We start from the raw sequence: 20303 nt of genomic DNA, 5'->3' as shown, positions 1-20303 counted from the left end.
TGTTAAATGTGGCTGTGTAAGGTCATTAATAACTGAGAACAGTTTCTTATAGAGTCCATGTCTTCTGGATCAAGTTAGTATAAAATTCCTTCTGGCATTTTGCAGTTATGCAGTGTAATAATGCTGTTGATTTTTGCAGGCGAGATAAATGTCTGGCATTTTGTGTTCATGCCAGAGTCTTTCTGCTTTCCTTACTTGGCGCTTGAGGAGAGTAAGACCTTGGTGAAACCAAGGTATATGGTTAGGATTGGGAGCTTTTACAAAATGTAGTGGAGCTACCTTGTCAATTTTAACACATAAGGGTAGTAATACCGGGTCAGACCAAAGGTCCATTTAGCCCAGTATCCCGTTTCCAAACAGTGCCAAGCCAGGTCACAAGTACCTGGCAGAAATCCAATTATTAACACATAAGGGTAGTAATACCGGGTCAGACCAAAGGTCCATCTAGCCCAGTATCCCGTTTCCAAACAGTGCCAAGTCAAGTCACAAGTATTTGGCAGAAACCCAATTATTAGCAACGTTCCATGCTACCAATCCCATAGGGAAGAGAATTCCATAAGTGCAGTTGTTTGTCAAGGGGTAGGTTTGCAAAGTCACCAGAAAAGAGGTCCAAGAAAGGAGGAAAAGAACTAGGATCAATAGAATGCAATTTCCTTCTCCACTGGCCTGATCGGGGGTGGAGATGGCAGATGTAACAAGAGAGAGAGAGAAAAAAGGAGGAGATGATGGTCAGTCCATGAGATTAGGATTGTTCAAAACTTTCCAACAGATGGAAATATAACGGGACTGGAGATAACTAAATCTAGTGTATGTCCTCATTGTTTACAAACACTTAGCTGATTTTTTGTTAAGATCTCCAATTTTGGATGGAAATCAATACGATTTTAGGAAGGTACATAGTACTGAGCTTCTTGTAGTGGCTAATTGATAATTGATGAAGTTAGACAAGGTCTTGATGGCTGGCAAAATTATGTCTTTGCTTTTTTAGACATCTCTGCTGCTTTTGATGTTTTAGATCATGATATAATATTGACACACCTATATACCTGTGGCATAGGTGGTACTGTTTTATCTTGGTTTGAATCTTTTCTGAGAGAAAGACAACAGGTGGTCTGTATTAGAAATGAGGTTTCAATATCCCAGCCTCTGCATACGAGGGTCCTGCAAGGTTCAGCTTTACCTGTTGTACTGTTTAATATCTATTTGGCCTCTTTATGCAAGTTGTTTCAATCTTTGCAGGTATCTTACCGTACATATGCTGATGACATCCAATTTTTTTTCTAACTACTGACTCTGTATCGGATGTGGGGGATTACCAGGGATTACCTGCGGCTATGTCCTGAGGGTGTCATGGGAGGATGGAGTAGGTGGAGGAGGAGGGTTTGGTTTGTGTGAGGGGGAGAGGCTTTCATAAGGAGGCAGGGCTACATCTTGTATGGCAGCTTCATCCCTAGTGACAGTACTGTGAGACAGTGGCGTAGCTACGTGGGGCCTGAGGGGGCCCGGGCCCCCGTAGATTTGGCCCTGGCCCCCTGCCCCACGATCCCCTTCAACCCCCCTCCCGCCACCAACTCTCCCCCGCCGTCGCCACCTGCCCCGTCGCCGCAAATGATACCTTTCTTGAAGAGAGAGTTCCTTCCGCGCTCGAGTAGCGCCTTTCTTCAACGAAGTTCCGGCGATCAGCTGTTCGACGCCAGCTACGCTGCCGGCATCGAAACAGCTGATTGCCGGAACTTCGTTGAAGAAAGGCGCTACTCGAGCGCGGAAGGAACTCTCTCTTCAAGAAAGGTATCATTTGCGGCAACGGGGCGGGCGGCGACGGCGGGGGAGAGTTGGTGGTGGGAGGGGGGTTTCAGGGGATCGTGGGCAGGCCGGCAGGGGGGTCCGATGTGGTGGCGGCGGCGGCTCGGGGGGGGGCGGCTAAACAGTGCCCCCCCACCTGGCGAGGTCTGGCTAAGCCCCTGCTGTGAGACTACCATTAGGAGTCACTGGTGCCATTTTTAAACCTAGCGCCAGTAGAAGCAGGAATAACTAGACATTGCTCATGTCCCATATACTCTAAACCCCAGAATTTCTAAAGGAAGGCCAACTAAGGAGATGACTTGAAGGTACCTTTGTTGAAAGAAGAGCTCCTTGGCGGGGGCGGGGAGGGGGGACTGATGCAAGGGAACATTGGAAGGGGACGTGAAGGTCTTTAGATTTCCTTGCCCCATTAAGTTGAGGACCAGGAGCATCGGGACATTGTTTAGTGTAATTTGGGAGCATCTACAATCAAATATTTTCAGAGTTCAATCCTGCTCTAAATTCTCAAGGTATCTTTCAGTTTTCACAGCTGTATGTGTTAAAAACTGATTTAAGTGTAATCATCCTATAGTATTTAGTACTTACATGTTTTCCACAAATGAAAAGAATCTGAAGACAATTATGCATGCACCCATCATATAGGTATATTCATTCTGGAAATCAAATAAAACAACATATTTTATTAACATTTTTTCATAAATGATGATAAAATTGAATACAACATTATTGTAGTCATAATCAGGGCAATTACCTAGGCACTCACATTTATATGCACTTTACAAGAACAAATGTTTAGAATATTAGCATTTAAGTGAGTAGGTATGCACATAGGTACGTAAGTTAAGAACATAAATGTTGCCATACTGGGACAGACTGGAGGTCCATAAAGTCCAGCATCCTGTTTCCAACTGTGGCCAATCCAGGTTACAAGTACCTGGTAAGATCCCAAAACAGAACAATACATTTTATGATGCTATTCTAGGAAAAAACGTTGGACTTTCCCCAAGTCCACCTTAATAATGGATTATGGACTTTTCTTTCAGAAAGTGAGCCAACCTTTTTTTTAAACCCTGCTAAGCTAACTGCTTTTACTACATTCTCTGGCAACAAATTCCAGAGTTTAATTGCTCTTTTGCAAATGTCTGCTTAACTTACACAGCACATATTGCAAAGGAGTGCATGCAGGGGTGGAGTAATAGGTGTGGCACAGGCGGGGTTCTCATTTAGAGGTGTATCTTACAGAATACTGTAAATTACACATGCACCTGCTGCACTTAGGTGCTCACACTTATACTAGCTCTATGGCTAGTGAAATGTTGAGTACCTAAATGTTAGGCATGTTAATGTTACACTACTATTCTATACAAGAAAGTAGGAACCTACTTTTCTTTAGAACAGGCGCCACCTGCACACCCACTGAGCATCTATTTGGAAGTGCCTAATTAAAGAATTGCCCCCAGTATGGGAAAATAGACTCTGAGGCAAAGAACACATGTGATCATCATTATCATCTTCTAATTGGGTTTGCTTCCCATATGGCTGCTTGTGACCCTGGGCAAGTCAATTAACCTTCCATTGCCTCAGGTAAAAAATTTAGATTTTGAGCCCTCTAGGGACAGAGAAAATACCTGCATATAATAAATGTAAATCACTTTGGTTATACCACAGAAAGGCAGTATATCAAATCCATGATCCTTTACCCTTTGAATGATTAATTTGATGACGGCCATAATTTGAAAAATGTAACGATAAAAGAAGGACTAAGGTGCTGATGCACAAAAGTCCCCGCAAAAACCATAGCTTTTAGATAACGAGTTTGAACTAGCAAGCAATGCTCGAAGGAAATCGCAAGCAAATGAGCCGATTACCGCCGGGTACACTCTGGCGCTACAAAATAAATAAATTTTTGTAGCACCGGAAATGATGGTGCATTAGGGGTGGGAAGTACCACCGGGCTGCTGTGGTAGCCCGGCAGTACTTCCTGTATAGTGAACGGTAAGCCCATGTTGGGCTTACCGCCTCTTAGTAAAAGGAGCCCTTAATTACCCATTGTTGAAAGACACTGCTATTTAAACCTGGTGCAAAATGTGAATTATATTCTATGGATAAAAACGCAGAATATTTTTTATATTTCAACATGATTGGACTCATTTTATGCTAAATCTTCGCAGTTGTATCCAAATAGGGATTTATACATTTGATAGTATAAGAACCTGCAGCTATTAACCAGGGTGGGGCAGAAATTGGTGTTTTGCTATTTAAATTCTTTTGCCCTCCAACCCTCTTAACCCAGGTGACCTTTTATAATAATATCATCAAGGAGGTGATACTATAATAGGTTTCCAATGTGTAAAGACCAATTAGGTATCTATTTCGAGTCTATTTTATAAAAACACATAGGTATAAAATATTAGCTCATAAAGTATGCGCTTGTGCACATATGAGTTTAATTTATAAAGTGCATAAATTTGCTTTGCCTGCATTCTGTGCAAACTCCGACCCTGAACACACGTACACATGGGTCACATAAAATTATAAGCCTTCTCTGGGGTAGTTTTATTAGAGCAATTTATGTGCATAAAATTACACACATAGGAATCGGTATTCAGTGATGGCGCTCAGCATTTTGTTGACCGCAGCTGGTGCTATGCCCGGAAATTCAATGGTGGGCCATGTCCGGCATTGAATTTTTGGGTTTCTGAAGTCAGCTACACCATAGCCAGTTAAATGCAATATTCAGCAGTTAACCAGCAATGGGGCTCTATATAAAGATAGGACTGACTTTTATGCAGTCCTATTTATGGAGTGACTTTGGCACTTAACCGGTTTTACTTTAAGCACTAACTGGCCATTTTCAGTGGCACTACTTATGCAATTGGAAGAAAGTTTAATATAAGTGCTGTGTACTTCACAAAAGGGATTCTCCCTTAGGTTCAGAAGGGGCAAAAAGTTTCAGCTATGTATTTTACAATTGTTAATGCTGTTTCAGTGTTAAGTTATACATTTTAGTTTAAGTTGTGCTGTGGCCATAGACAAACACATCTCTTGCTGCTAATCTGTGTGGCTGTCTGATTAATTGCATGGGGCACAAGGCTGGTAACTATCAGCAAATAAAACTGTAAGTGCTAGATTTTGCAAAACTACATATACAAAAGGACCTAATTAAAGGACCAAGGTGTCCTTTTAATAAGCTGCGGTAATAAAAGGGCCCTGTGGTAGCAGCGGGGGCCATTTTTCCTGTGCGCCAGGGTCCTTTTTCCTGCAGCAGGTAAAAAGCCCCTAAAAATGGCTATGCGGCAGGGAGCACTTCCCGCCACCCATTGAGATAGCGGTAAGGGCTCCTGCAGTAATGGGCAGCGGCGGCGCTGCTCAATTACTGCCGGGTTAGCCCATGGTAAGAATTACAAAAATATTTTGTTGCACCGGAAATGGTATGCACTCGAGGCGAAACTACTGCCGGAGGCCGCATGGCGAACCCATTGCCGCGTGACAACCATTTAGTAAAAGGGCCCCCTAGTGCTAAGCTTCACATTTTTTGCTTTTTGAGTTGTGTTTTTGCACATGAAAATACTGCCTAACCCTTCTAAAACGACCTCCTATATGTACACTTAAAGCACTATATACTATTGTCCTCCCTGTTTATTAAGAGGCCCTCATAATCTCAAAAGCTCATGTATAGCATTCTTGTATATTGTTTGTGTTGGTTTAATACCAATACCTGCAAAGAATTCAGTTGTATTTAGGACTAATAGAGCTACAAAGACTATTTCTGCATTGGTCTGATAAAAAGTATTAATTTGAAAAGCTAATAAGAATATTTAGTATTGCTCAGAGCATAGAAATTAGTCTGTACAGAAATGATGGTTTGTTCTTACCAGTAATGCAAAATGAAGTATCACCCAGATAACACCAAGTGAAGTTACCAGGAGATCATATCGATTTCTTCTGCTTTGCCAAAACCCTGCTGGTGACATGGCAGCAATCTTCATTGTAACCTATAAGAGGAGGCATGTTTAGAAATATACACATACTAAACTATCCATCACCATTGTGACACGAAAGCACTGCTATGACTTTGGTTACAATGCCATATCACATCAATATGGATTTTGTTACAATATAACATTTAGGGTCCTTTTTTCAAAGGCGTGCTGAAAAATGGCTTGTGGTAGTGTAGGCGCGGGTTTTGGGTGCGTGCCGATCCATTTTCAGCATGCCTGTTAAAAAGGACTTTTTAAATTTTTTGCCGAAAATGGACGTGCAGCAAAATGAAAATTGCCGCGCATCCATTTTGGGTCTGTGACCTTACCACTAGCCATTGGCCTAGCAGTAAAGTCTCACGCAGAAACTGGGCGGTAATGACCTGCATGCGCCAAATGCATTTGGCGCACGTCCGAAAATAATTATTTTTCAGTTGTGTACTAAAAATGAAATTACTTTAAGAGCCACACGATAGTCAGGTGGTAACTCCATTTTGGCGCACATTGGGCACACTGAGATGCTTACGCGGCTTAGTAAAAGGGCCCCTCATTTTGCAAATTATTATTATTCCAACTTACAAACATAATATCTTACAGGGTTATTGTTCAGACTAAACCTAATACTCTTTCATCGCAATACATTTGTCTCACCATACTAAACAGAAACTCCAATACATTGCTTTCAACCTATTACGTGGAGGGGCATAATCGAACGTCGATCTATTTTGTCGGCGGCACTACAGCTGGCCGGAACCGTATTATTGAAAAAGATGGCCGGCCATCTTTTTTTCAATAATACGGTTTTAGCCTGGCCAAATGCCAGAGTTCGCCGGGTTTGAGATGGCCGGTTTTGTTTTTCAGCAATAATGGAAAAAAATACTGGCGATTGCCAACCCAGCGACATCCAAGGCATTTGGTCGTGGGAGGAGCCAGCATTTGTAGTGCACTGGTCCCCCTCACAAGCCAGGACACCCAACAGGCACCCTAGGGGACATTTCTAAAAATAACAAAAAATATACAAATACCTCTCAGGTGCATAGCTCCCTTCCTTTGGGTGCTGAGCCACCCAAATTCCCCCCAAAACCCACTCCCCACAACTCTTCACCACTACCATAGTCCTTAGAGGTGAAGGGGGGCACCTACATGTGGGTAGAGTGGGTTTTTTGGGGGAGGAGGTTGGAGGGCTCAACACTTAAACCACAAGTGTAAAAGGTAGGGGGGGGGTGGGCCTGGGTCTACATGCCTGAAGTCCACTGCAATCAACACCAAACTGTTCCAGGGATCTGCATACTGCTGTCAGGGAGCTGGGTATTACATTTGAGGCTGGCATAGAGGCTGGCAAAAAAGGTTTTTATTTTTATTGTTTTAGTGTGGGAGGGGGTTGGTGACCACTGGGGGAGTACGGGGAGGCCATCCCCCATTCCCTCCGGTGGTCATCTGGTCAGTTTGGGCACCTTTTTGATGCTTGGTCGTGAAAATAAAAGGACCAAGTAAAAGCGGCGAAATATGATTAACGCCGCTTTTTTTTTCCATTATCCGCAAAAACCGGTCATCTGGTAGCCATGCCCATGGCTACCCATGTCCCGCCTTCACTTCGCCACCAACACGCCCCCCTTGAACTTTCGCCGGCGCAGCGATGGGAAAGCGGCAATGGTGTCAAAAAGCAGCTTTCGATTATACCGATTTCACCGCTTTTGCGAGATCGCCGGCCATCTCCCAATTTATGTCAGAAGATCGCCGGCGATCACTTTCGAAAATAAGCCTGATAATCTAATAATTCCCTCTGCCCATTTATCCCTTCCCACTCCCTCCTGTAACCAGCACCCCTCCCCTGCCAATTCTTCTTATGTGTTACCCACATGTTACCCTTATTATCAATTCTAAAAAATATATATATCATTTATGTTACAGTTAGAAGATGGCTCTCCATAAACCACTTTTCAAACTGCCCCAGATTGCATGATATTTTGGGGGACTGTGCTGTTACCTTATACATCATATTAATCTCTCTCAGTCTAGCTTTCAAAATTCTCTCTGACAATATGTCTGTCCATCTCCATTATCTTGCAATTAGCTCCAGAACCAACAGTATGAAATGAACTTCCTTAGATTTGGATCCAGTTCTGAATAGACTCCATCAATAGGAATCTTGTTGCAGTCAATCATGTCTAAATCCCATTTCCCACTTTTAGCAATGTACTTTCCCCAAATTTTTGAGCCTTATAACACTCCCACTTATGTGCCAGAAGTTTCTCTCCTTCCCACATCTCTACCAACAGCCCTTATCCACACCACCCCTCACTATCTGGCAACTTTCTTTGGTGTTAAGTACATTCTGTATAACAATTTATAGCAGTTTTCCTGCAGCTGGGCTTATATATTCATCTTACCCACCTACTTGAAGATTTCACTCATTCCTGTGCCTCAAATTCCTTCTCCAGATCTGTTTTTCACTTTTTCATAAACCTGGCTGTTTTAGCTCCTTGAGGGAATAACACTCTGTAGCTGTGCAGCTGCGTACCATTTTTGAGCAGCTGCGCAGCAGTTCTCCACTGCCATGCAGTGGGGCACTGGGACCATCCCCACCTCCCTCCTGCTATCACTCCCTCTTTATATTTGCATAGTACAGGGGGACATGCATCACTTTCTCTTTCTTGGTGCTGCACTGTATGTAGAGTTTGGCTTCATGGAAGTTCAGTTTCAATTTTGTCTACATATTTCTATTTTTAGTTTGCGGTTACTTATTCTATACAGGGAGAGGGTCTACTTGTGGTCTGCGTGTGTGAAAGATACATGGTTTTCTGTTAGCACTGATTGTGCTGGATCAATATGTACTAATCTGGCTTGTTTAGTTTTCCAATATGTTTATTAATGTTGTAGTACCCACTGCAGTGTTTGTGGTGCTGCCTTTTCCTAGGTAGATCCCTTGTGTGACTCATGGAAGTTACTGCTATTAGTATGGTAGACCTGAGTAATATTTGTAGTGTGTTGTTCTACTTTACAGTATACCTAGTACTGGATTTAGGATTTGGATTTAGATCGCACCTTTCTTAGTCGTAGCTCAAGACAAGTTACATTCAGATACAATAGATATGCTCTTGTCCCTGGAGGGATTACAATTTAAGTTTTGTATCTGAGGCAGTGGAGGGTTAAATGATATGTCCAAGATCTCAAGAAATGGCAGAAGGATTTGAATCCTGCCATCCCTGGTTCTCAGCTTGCTGCTCTAACCATTAGGTACAGATAATGCATATTATCTGTATCAGCTGTATCTAATGTTTGATAACTCAGCGCAAACTAAAGGCTAGCAGAACTGAAGCCTAGTGGCCATTTGGGAACCTACCAAAACACTGATTGGTAAATTATTTTATGGTTGCCAGTAACCTCAAGTTTTCTATTACAGTGCTGCTGAACATTACTGTATGCATGGCCAACAGGAAGATGCTGGACTGGGGAGCTAGGGCTGACTGAGAACCAAGTGTTAAAGATCCTGCATATATTTTCAGAATACTGCAAATACTATTCTGTTATTTTGAATTGAAATTTTAAACTTACCTTATTCAAAACCTATAATGGAAAATGTAAGAAAACAAATAATCAGGCAATTCAAAATATTAAAATCAATTCAGCATACCAGTCCACATTACGGTAAAACATATGCAACAAAGGTTACACAAGTATAAAGGTAATAAGAAAAGAAAAACAGCAAGACCTGCTTATATTCAATCATAACCTCTATTTATCTTACCCAAACAGGAAACAAAAACAAAGAACATTATTCAAAGCTTCTTTCTCCAATACAAATTTTCTAAACGAGTCGGGTCTAAAAAGATATATGAATTTTCCCCACACTTTATCAGACATTTGCATGGACATTTCAAGAAAAAGGAGGCACCTAAAGTCAAACCCTAGGCCTCAGCAGAAGAAAGGCCTTATGATGAAGCTGAGTAGGTCTGGCAACCTCAGGGAAGATCATAATCTTTTGTCCCAAAAAAAGGACTCTCTTTTCGTAGGAAAATATGCCTTCAGAATAAGCTTTTTATATTCATCTGATTGAAAGGAAACCAACACAGGGTAGATCTATTTGTAATATAGGCTCTTGAGATGATTCAAGGAATATAGATATATCCAAGCTATCTGGAGAATTTAAATTTTCACAAATTCCCTCCTCCTTATTAGGTACCATACAAGACTTAGATAAATAATACTATTCTGTTTAATATGGTGTATTATTTTGTCATGCCGTATTTTGATTTTTTTTTATAGTTTCCTGTGGGCATAATAACTTCAGTAAACAGAGGTACTGGGGGAGGCAGCTGGTTGACAGTGAAGGGGTCCTTTCCTGCTGAGTTCAAACATGCCCCTACTGTCCCCTTTATTTTTTAAAGAGTGGAGTTCATACAGGGGGAGCAATGTTCCCTCTTAGTTGCACTAAACATCCATAGCTGAGTAAAATTCAAAGTAGATATAAACATATAGACAAACTACAGGCAAACAAATGGGGAAAGGATGCAGAGGATGGCTCATGGAAATTTTTTCACCCTCTCTGAAAGAGAGAGAGAGACAGAGAGAGAGAGAGAGAGAGAGAAGAAGAAGAAGAAGAAGAAGAAGTATTCATAAGGTAAAGAGTTTTGCTCACATCAATTCTGTCCTTAGGGGTAACATTGTATATATGTATTTGCCATCATCTTTATATGGATTTTAGATAAGGCTCTGTGTTTGGCAGAACCTCATGGAAAATACTGTGGAAATCCTGACCTGGATATTCAAATTCCTACCTTGATATTTTATGCAAAATGGGGCTTTAAACTTGCATGGTTCCTAATGTTATCCCACCTTATGAGACCCATGCATACATTAAAAAATGATAATACAGAACATGTTTCTATATATTTAGTACTGTACATGTTTATTACAGCATAAATTTTTAAGCCCTTTCCTCCAGATTTTCAAATGAAGCCATGGCCATTAATAATTTAAAGTAACTCAGTGGCAGTGCAAGTAACAACAGTACACTCATACTTGTTGCCCGAACACATTCAGCCAATTTTCCTACAGAACATACCTGTGTATGTTGGAGGGTAATTCTATAACAGTGCACCTATAGATGGGTGCCCAGAAAACACAATTGGTGTCCATTCTATAAAAGAAAGTAGGCACCTACTTTTGTAGTGGTAAAAGTCCTGCCATAAGATAACTAGAGTATTACACAGATTGACAATGCCATATCTGTGGGACAGTGGATATAGATTACTGAATCTGCAGTGCAATGTGCAAAATGCTGTTCACTGCCAGCTAAATTTCAGACCCCCAGTCAAACCAAATGGACTTTAGCTTTGATTATTGATACAAACCTCACAGTTAAGTTTCTGTGGCCAGTTTTAATTATTGCCTTCTTGGTTAGGACTGTACGATATAAAACTCACTTTCTTATGCTTGTATTCAGAAGCATGGCCAGGTTTTCATGTCAGGGGGAGCAGACCTTTTGTAAAACAGGAACCAGTGCAAGGCTGAAGGGCCGATCTAGCACCATTTCGTTCAAAATCCATTTGGGGAGCAGCTGCTCCTCTTGCACCCCACCTAGCTACATCTCTTGCTTCATTCTTATCACATATAAATCACTGAGGGGCCCTTTTACTAAAGGGTTGCTGCGTGGCAACCCGGAACTAACGCCGGCCCAACACGGCCTCTGGCGGTAGTTCTGCCTCGAGCGCGCGTCATTTCCGGTGCAACAAAATTTTTTTTACCACAGCACTAACCCAGCAGTAATCAGGGGTTACCACCGGGTTACCATGGGAGTCCTTACTGCCACCTCAATGGGTGGCGGTAAGTGCTCCCCGCTGCATGGCCAAGTGGTAAGAGTAATCTTACAGCATGGCAATTTTTTAGGGGCTTTTTACCCCGCTGCGGGATAAAAGGTCCTGGTGTGCAGGGAAAATGGCCCCTGCCACTACCACAGTGCCCTTTTCCCCACAGCTTGGTAAAAGGACCCCTGAGCTTCCAATTTGCTTCTGAAAGAGGATCAATATGACCTTGCAATTCTTTAGATTACTCACATGTTTGGATTTTATTTCTCACTAGAGAGAACAATCTGGACCTGTTTTCAAAAATGTTTATTACTCTCAAATTGCTACAAAATTATTTTTCTTTGCTTTGAATTTATTTAGCTCTGTGAGAATGAACACTTTATTCTCATGACCTCCTTCAGGATTTTAAATATTTTTGGGTGTCTGAAGATCAAAAATCATCATTGGTCTCACTTAATTTTTGTTACTGTTTTTATGGGAATGCATTCATCTGTTAATTCAGTTTCAAAATTGTTCACAAACTGAATTTATTGTAGCTTTGCCAGAAATGTTTTCCTTTATTTCACTAGCTCATTTGGTCATGGGAGGAGCCAGCATTCGTAGTGCACTGGTCCTCCTCACATGCCAGAACACCAAACGGGCACCCTAGGGGACACTGCAGTGGACTTCACAAATTGCTCCCAGGTGCATAGCTCCCTTACCGTGTGTGCTGAGCCCCCCAACCCCCCCCTAAAACCCACTCCCCACACAACTGTACACCACTACCATAGCCCTTAGGGATGAAGAGGGGCACCTACATGTGGGTACAGTGGGTTTTGGAGGGCTTACATTTACCACCACAAGTGTAAACAGGTGGAGGGGGGATGGGCCTGGGTCCGCCTGCCTCAACTGCACTGCACCCACTAAAAACTGCTCCAGGGACCTGCATACTGCTGTGATGGAGCTGGGTATGACATTTGAGGCTGGATAGAGGCTGGAAAAATGTTTTTTAATTTCTTTTTTTGGGTGGGAGGGTGGTTGGTGACCACTGGGGCAGTAAGGGGACGTCATCCCCGATTCCCTCCGGTGGTAATCTGGTCAGTTCGGGCACCTTTTCGAGGCTTAGTCGTGAAAAAAAGGGACTAAGTAAAGTCAACCAAATGCTCGTGAGGAACGCCCTTCTTTTTCCATTATCGGCCGAGGATGCCCATCTCTTAACCACGCCCCCGTCCCGCCTTCGGTACATTGCCGACACACCCCCGTGAACTTTGGTCATCCCCGCGATGGAAAGCAGTTGAGGATGCAAAAAATTGGCTTCCGATTATGCTGATTTGGGCGACCTCGGGAGAAGGACGCCCATCTCCCAATTTGTGTCGGAAGATGGGCGTCCTTCCCTTTCAAAAATAAGCTAGTTAGTTGCACCATGATCTTCTGTTAGTAGTAGCTTAGGGATCACAGCTTCTTCATAATCAAGGTAAGAGAGGTTTCAGCTTCACTGTCATTGCTAAGAGCCCTTTTCTGTCATGATACAACATCCTGTATGGACACTGCACTCTATGTGATGCTATGAAAGTGCCTTCTGTGCTATCATGAATTTACCATTGGCCATGACATCTATCATTTAGAATAAGCGTTTGGAAGAGATAGAAATTATACCTTCAGTGTTTACTGGCTTTTGGCTTGTTTTTTTAGATAGAAAATTTCTTATACATTCGTCTGGAAGGAAGCTATGTAGCACTCATCCAGTCATTAATGTAATGATTAATATAGTATACACACACTAAAAAGCAAACACTAAAGGGAGCATAGATCTTGTAGAATGTATGTATGCATATCAAAATCCCCTGGGCTAACAAGCCCATGAATGCAAAGCCCAATTACAAGGGTGATCCCTCCAATCCCCTAAGATTCAAGAAGCACCATCCATGATTGTAAATCCCTCTGCCATACTCTTATCCATAAAATAACCCCTATCTAGGTAGCTGATTCCCCCCATCCCCTTTGGAACCATCAATCTGTCTCCCACCACCTGACTCACAACAACCTTTAATGGAGAATACGATGAACTGGAGATTAGCAAATAAGGAATATAAGATTTTATGAAATCAAAGAGAAAGGATTATTATTCTAAATAGATCAGTGGTAACACTTTAGACACTTTCAGATGCTTTTTAAAATACTTACCAACCTTACAAGCACAGAATCATGTATTACTTCAGAAGTAGTTAATAAACCATCAGCCAAACAGTTGGCAAGGTATCTTAGCGATAAAATTAGTTCTATTAGAAATTTTTTTGATAATTTTCTAGATCAGAATTTTTGGACTTTACCTTTACTTTTTCACTCGTGGATAAAACATGGAAATAATTTTCCTCTGTTTCATGGGCTTCGATAGAAATATTGTTCAAAAATATTTTACTATATGCTGCAGATTAGATTTTTGCCCTCCTTATATCATGAAATCAGCATCCAGTAAATTTAAAAAGCCACTACTAAATTGGCTGCAATCATCGTTATAATCTGGGATTTTTCTTTCTAATATGGGATCATTATTACCCCTATCATTAAGATTACAAAGGAACCTAGTCAATTGTTAAACTATAGACCTTTTGCCTCCATTCCTTTATTTTGTAAACTTATGGAGGGATTGGTGGCCGCTCAGTTTACGGATTATTAGGATCAATATAATGTATTGTATCTTTCACAATCAGGGTTTAGGTAAAACTGTAGCACCGAGACAGTTACTGGTTCACTTTTCTGTAATATTCGAAGACTTCTATCTAAAGGTAAAAAAGCTCTGGGGCTACATTTTGACCTTTCTAGTGCATTTGATCTGATAGATCATGACATTTCTTTGCAGATACTGGATAATATAGGAGTGACTGGTGATGTTTACAAGTGTTTTTCAGGTTTCTTGAAAAATTGCTCTTATAGAGTTAAAATGAATGGTGATAAATGGAAAAATACAAGTGGTCTACCCACAGGGTTCCCTGTTTTCTCCTTCAATATTAATATGTATTTGTTGGGCTATGTTTTGGAGAAATTAGGGGGTTCTTTTACTGCGCTGAAAAATGGCTTGCGGTGGTATAGGTGGGGGATTTGGGTGCATGTCAATCCAGGTGATAATGACCTACGTGCATCAAATGCCATTTGGCGCACATCCGATATGCGTGTCCGAAAATAAAAAGTATTTTTCGGCCGCGCTTATCATATGCGCGCCAAAACTGAAATTACCACAAGAGCCACGCAGCTTAGTAAAAGGGCCCCTAGGTGTTTATTTGTACAGGTATGCAGATGATATAACGATTATGGTTGTTATGGTTCCTATTACTTCCATGGTTTCATCTCACTTGGATTTATTCCATAACATTTTTAACACCTTAGAATTATGGATGAAAAAACATAAACTTAAACTAAATACAGAAAAAACAAAACTTCTGTTAGTCAGTCACTCTAAGGGCCCTGTTTACTAAGTAGATAGCTACCTCTATTAAATACCTTGGTGTCTATTTTGACCAAGGGACCTCCTAACCACTATGAAACTCAACTCCAACAAACTATTTACAAAAATTGAGTCTGCTATATCAAAGTGGTCTCCATTAAATCTTAGCTGGTGGGGGAGGCTGGATACTATTAAAATGTTGTTAATGCCTAAGATCACATACGCTCTGAGTATGATCTTTCTTCTTTTTCCTAGCTCCTTCTATAGGCGGCTTGAAAAATTGCTATCCAATTTTCTATGGAACTTTAAGGTACCCAGAATCTCCTTATGTAAACTGAAACTGCCTAAATTGCAGGGCGGTGTTAAATTCCCTGATCTCCTGCTATATCACAAAGCTTTCATTCTACGCCAGGGCTTGGAATGGATTGCTCCTTCGAACGCAATCTCTTTGCCCAGATGGCTAGTTTTCGAGCATTCCATTCTTGACCCTTTATCGCACTCATACCTAACTGACATGCGTCTTCCTAGTAACATTGTCTCCAGCCCAATCATTAGTGGTATCCATAAGCTATTGTCATCCTTTGACAAGTCTTTAGATACTCCTTGGTCCAAAACTTCGCTTGCGTCCATTTGGAACAATCCCAGGTTTAAAACTGATAAAAAGCAGGTTTCTTGGGCTCAATGGCAGTGAATAGGAATACGGGCCCTTAAAGATTTTATTGATTTCAAAAGCCAAGCGTGGAAATCCTTCTCAGATCTGAAAGCGGAATTTTCATTATTAGACTCTCAGTTTTATCAGTGGTTGCAGCTTAGTTCCATACTAAAAAAAAGTAAACTTCAAATTCAGCAAATGCTGCAAATACCTGAAATTATCACCATAAATCTCCGGTTTCAGCACACGGGTCATGTTGCCTCTCACATTTACAAATTTATGTGGAGAAAACCCCTTACTAGATGCGCAGGTCTGTGTAAATGTTGGGAAGAAGGCATTCAGGAGTCTATTCCAGATAATTTATGGGAGCAGACTTGGAGTTCCTTGTTTAAATGCTCCAAATCTTCGTCAACATTGCAATCTATGTTCTTCTTCATGCATAGTGCATTGTGGACACCTCTTAAATTACATATGATTGACCCCTCAAATTCCAGCCTTTGCTGGTCCTGCCAATCTCAGCAAGGCAATATTAAGCACCTTATATTTGATTGTGCATGTATTCAAAAATACTGGAAAGGTATCTGGTCATTATTGGTAGATGTTTTCCACCTCCCGGGTTCAATATCTTATAAATATGTGATACTTAAAGACCAATGTTTTCAGAATAACCTAAAATCTAATGAATGTGCAATTGTTAATACTATGCTCTCATTGGCTTTGAGGGTAATTTTTTGCACTGGAAATCATTGGACCAAGTCACCTACCAAGAATGGTGGAACTTATTGTTTCAAACTTATAAATATGAAATATCTTGCAAAAAATCATTTAAATTTGCTCTGCATGAGGAGAAATGGTTTCCACTTTTATCTTACTTCAAAGATTCCTAGTGTGACATGGAGGGACATAATTGAATGAAAACGTCTATCTCCATGGGCGTTTATCTCCGAGAACGGATCCGTGAAGGGGCGGACTGAACCGTATTTTCGAAAAAAATAGACGTCCATGTTTTATTCGACAATTTGTGAGCTGGGCGTTTTTGTTTTTTCAGTGATAATGGAAAATGAAAGCGCCCAGCTCAAAAACGAATAAATCCAAGGCATTTGTTCGTGGGAGGGGCCAGGATTCGTAGTGCACTGGTCCCCCTCACATGCCAGGACACCAACCGGGCACCCTAGGGGGCACTTTTACAAAAACAAAAAAAAAGGTAAAAGAGCTCCCAGGTGCATAGCACCCTTCCCTTGTGTGTTGAGCCCCCCAAATCCCCCTCAAAACCCACTGCCACAAGTCTACACCATTACTATAGCCCTAAGGGGTGAAGGGGGGCACCTACATGTGGGTACAGTGGATTTGGGGGAGTTAGACGACTAAGCATTAAGCAGCACAATTGTAACAGGTAGGGGGGGATGGGCCTGGGTCCACCTGCCTGAAGTCCACTGCACCCCCTAACAACTGCTCCAGGGACCTGCATACTGCTGCCAGGGAGGTGGGTATGACATTTTAGGGTGAAAATAAAAAGTTGTGAAACATCATGTTTTGTGGTGGGAGGGGGTTAGTGACCACTGGGGGAGTCAGGGGAGGTCATCCCCGATTCCCTCTGGTGGTAATCTGGTCATTTAGGGCATTTTTGGGGGCCTTATTCGTGAAAAAACAGGGTCCAGGAAAAGTGCCCTAAATTCTAGCTACAAACGCATACTTTTTTTCCATTATCGGCGAAAGGCGCCCATCTCTCCTCGGCCAATAACCACACCCCAGTTCCACCTTCGCCACGCCTCCGACACGCCCCCGTCAACTTTGTACGCTTCCGTGATGGAGTGCAGTTGAAAACGTCCAAAATCGGCTTTCCATTATACTGATTTATTCGTTTTTGTGAGATAAACGTCTATCTCCCGATTTGGGTCGAAATCTAGGCGTTTTTCTCTTTCAATTATAAGGTGGATGTTGTGCTAAATATCACTAACTGCTGCTCTTTGGGTGTATATGGCCATTGCATATAATGTATCTTTGCTATGTATCCTCCTCTCTTTTTTTTTCTTTTCCCCCTTTTTGATTTTTCACCAACTTTGTACAATTGTTCACTGTTACATAGTTGTTGCTTCTTGATTGCATTTGTATTGAAAATCAATAAAAATACTAAGACAAAAAAAACATTAGCGTACCTTAGTAAACAGGGCACTTATTCAAAGATATTTTTTTCTGATGCACAATTTACAACGTGTGTGAAAATATTTTGATCATGATTACTTTCGACTTATAGTACTATCCTTAATTTTGAGTTTATTGGATTATTGCAATATAATCTATTTGGGAACCCCTAAACAATTGATGAAGAAACTTCAAACCATTCAAAATGTGGCACTGCGACTCAATTTTTCATTGAAAAAATATGACAGCATTTGTTAATATTATAGAAAGCTTCATTGGCATCCTGTGCATGCTAGGATTTGGTTTAAATTTGTTGGTTTTATTTATAAGATCTTATATGGTTCAGCTCCAGCCTACTTTTGGAATCACTTTGGGGCCCTTTTACAAAGGCGTGCTGAAAAATGGTCTACAGTAGTGTAGACGCGTGGTTTGGGCGTGTGCAGAATCCTTTTTCAGCGCACCTGTAAAAAATGTCTTTTTTCCATTTTTGCCGAAAATGGACGCGCGGCAAAATGAAAATTGCCACGCCTCCATTTTGGGTTTGAGACCTTACCACCAGCTATTGACCTAGCGGTAAAGTCTCATGCGGTAACCAGGCGATAATGACCTGCGTGCGTCAAAAGTCACTTGGCATGTGCCCAATATGCATGTCCGAAAATGAAAATTATTTTTCATCCGTGCGTATGACGCGCGCCAAAAATAAAATTACCGCAAGAGCCACACGGTAGCCAGGCGATAACTCCATTTTGGCACGCATTGGGTGCACATAGATGCTTAAGTGGCTTTGTAAAAGGGCCCCTTTTTATTTCTCTGCTTATTACCCTCTTCTCACCTACCAACACCCATTCTGTTAGAATATCAATGAAATGCTTTGATGTCCCCATGCATACCCTCACCCTCCCACTCTGTCAGACTGTCAAAGTAATGCTTTGATGTTTCTCTTATATATACTATCTGCTAACACATTTGCTTATTTCCGATCTGACGAAGAAGGGCAACCTTCGAAAGCTAATCAAGAAATGTATTAAGTTATGTCCAATAAAAAAGGTATCATCTTATTTTCTTTTCCATGTTTTATTTTGTTTGATTTCTATTGATAACCTACAAAAAACTAGAGTCACTATAACATTGGCTCTACTTACCTTTCCATCTATACAAAAATTTAAAAAGAAATAAACTATTAAATATTCTCTTTTCTTATCCGGCAGCTTGTCTCAATAAGTATGTTCAGAGTCTTTTACTTTTAATGACTACAGTCAGTTTCGGAAGCGCATAAAAACCTATTTATTCAAGAAATTTGTATTAAATTGTAATGATTAATAAGTCATCATTTTATAATTAATTTATATTTTTTTGTTATCTCCTGGAAATGATCAGCTTTTTTTATGTAACCTTCATTGATCCGAGAGGTACATGGTGGAATATAAGTTTTATATTGAGCCCTTACCGTCTCCTATTTACTTAGCGGTAAGGGCTCACATGCTAACCCAGCACTAATTGGGTAGCATGGCCATGCTGCTGATTACCACTGGGAACAACCTCTCGCCCCCATGGTAGAAACTCTAAAATTATCTTCTACCATGGGAAACTGCACGCACCAACTACCACCGCGCTCCTGCGCTAACCCGGCGATAGGGGTAATTTGACATACACTACCTGTGTGGTAGCTCTACCGTGCCTTTGTAATAGGGCCCCTAAATGTTGCTATCAGACTTGATACACTCCAAAGGGCTACCACGCAACAATAACAAAAACATTCCTGCATCAGAGCCCAGAAGTTTAACTTCAGATTATAGTTAGAAATAGTAAATTATAAACAACGATTACAAAACCCTAAGCAGCTATTTGTAGGAAAATAATACACAGCCTTGTTTACTTAAAAAAACTCAAAAGTCGCTATTGGACTTCCTGCTTGGGTCCTCCTCCAGCTCTGATTTTAAAACATTTCTTGATATTTTATTTGCCTAATCTTTCTTTGTGGTTGAAAGTTGGGTGAATCAACCTTGTAATGGTTACGCTCAGTGTTTACTCATGAGGGGATAGTAACTTTTGACTTTCTTTTCTTATGGATTGTAAGAACTATATCTTGACATATGAACAATAAAAACTATTATGCATTTCATTTTCCATGTCAAATATACTGAAATAGGTGAAATTCTTTACCTCTAGAACAAAAATGAATGTGAAGACAACAGACATTGTTGCTAGAGGAACGGTCACTGGTTCATCCACATCCCACTATAATAAAAAATAAAAACATCGTTAAAAACAATGCAGACACCTAAACCATATGATTATTCCCAGCTGAACTTTTAAAAAAGTAATTCTTAGATTTAGGCTGAATTATAAAGTATTAAATCCAAATGTTGTCTGACTTAGATTCATTGGTAGCATCGTCACATATACAGTCTGGACATTCCTAGCATTTATTGGGGCCTAAATTACACCAAGCAGTTAGCATGTGATTCAGCAGTAGTGGCTACTACACACTAAAAATA

The 20303-nt window shown here is 41.0% G+C and overlaps 1 protein-coding gene across 1 annotated transcript in view; it reads right to left on the bottom strand.

Moving 5' to 3' along the window:
* Positions 1 to 20303, bottom strand: part of NALCN (sodium leak channel, non-selective) — a 690956-nt gene that overhangs the window by 84630 nt on the left and 586023 nt on the right. The window contains 4 exon segments of the mRNA XM_030201343.1: positions 2389 to 2405; positions 2408 to 2456; positions 5679 to 5798; positions 19969 to 20043. Of these exon segments, the coding sequence (XP_030057203.1) occupies positions 2389 to 2405; positions 2408 to 2456; positions 5679 to 5798; positions 19969 to 20043 (261 nt within the window).

The sequence above is a fragment of the Microcaecilia unicolor genome, chromosome 4 (genome assembly GCF_901765095.1).
Source record: "Microcaecilia unicolor chromosome 4, aMicUni1.1, whole genome shotgun sequence".
NCBI classification, from domain to species: domain Eukaryota; kingdom Metazoa; phylum Chordata; class Amphibia; order Gymnophiona; family Siphonopidae; genus Microcaecilia; species Microcaecilia unicolor.
The sequence above is the reverse complement of the archived record's forward strand: the minus strand, read 5'-3'. Positions and strand labels throughout refer to the sequence as shown.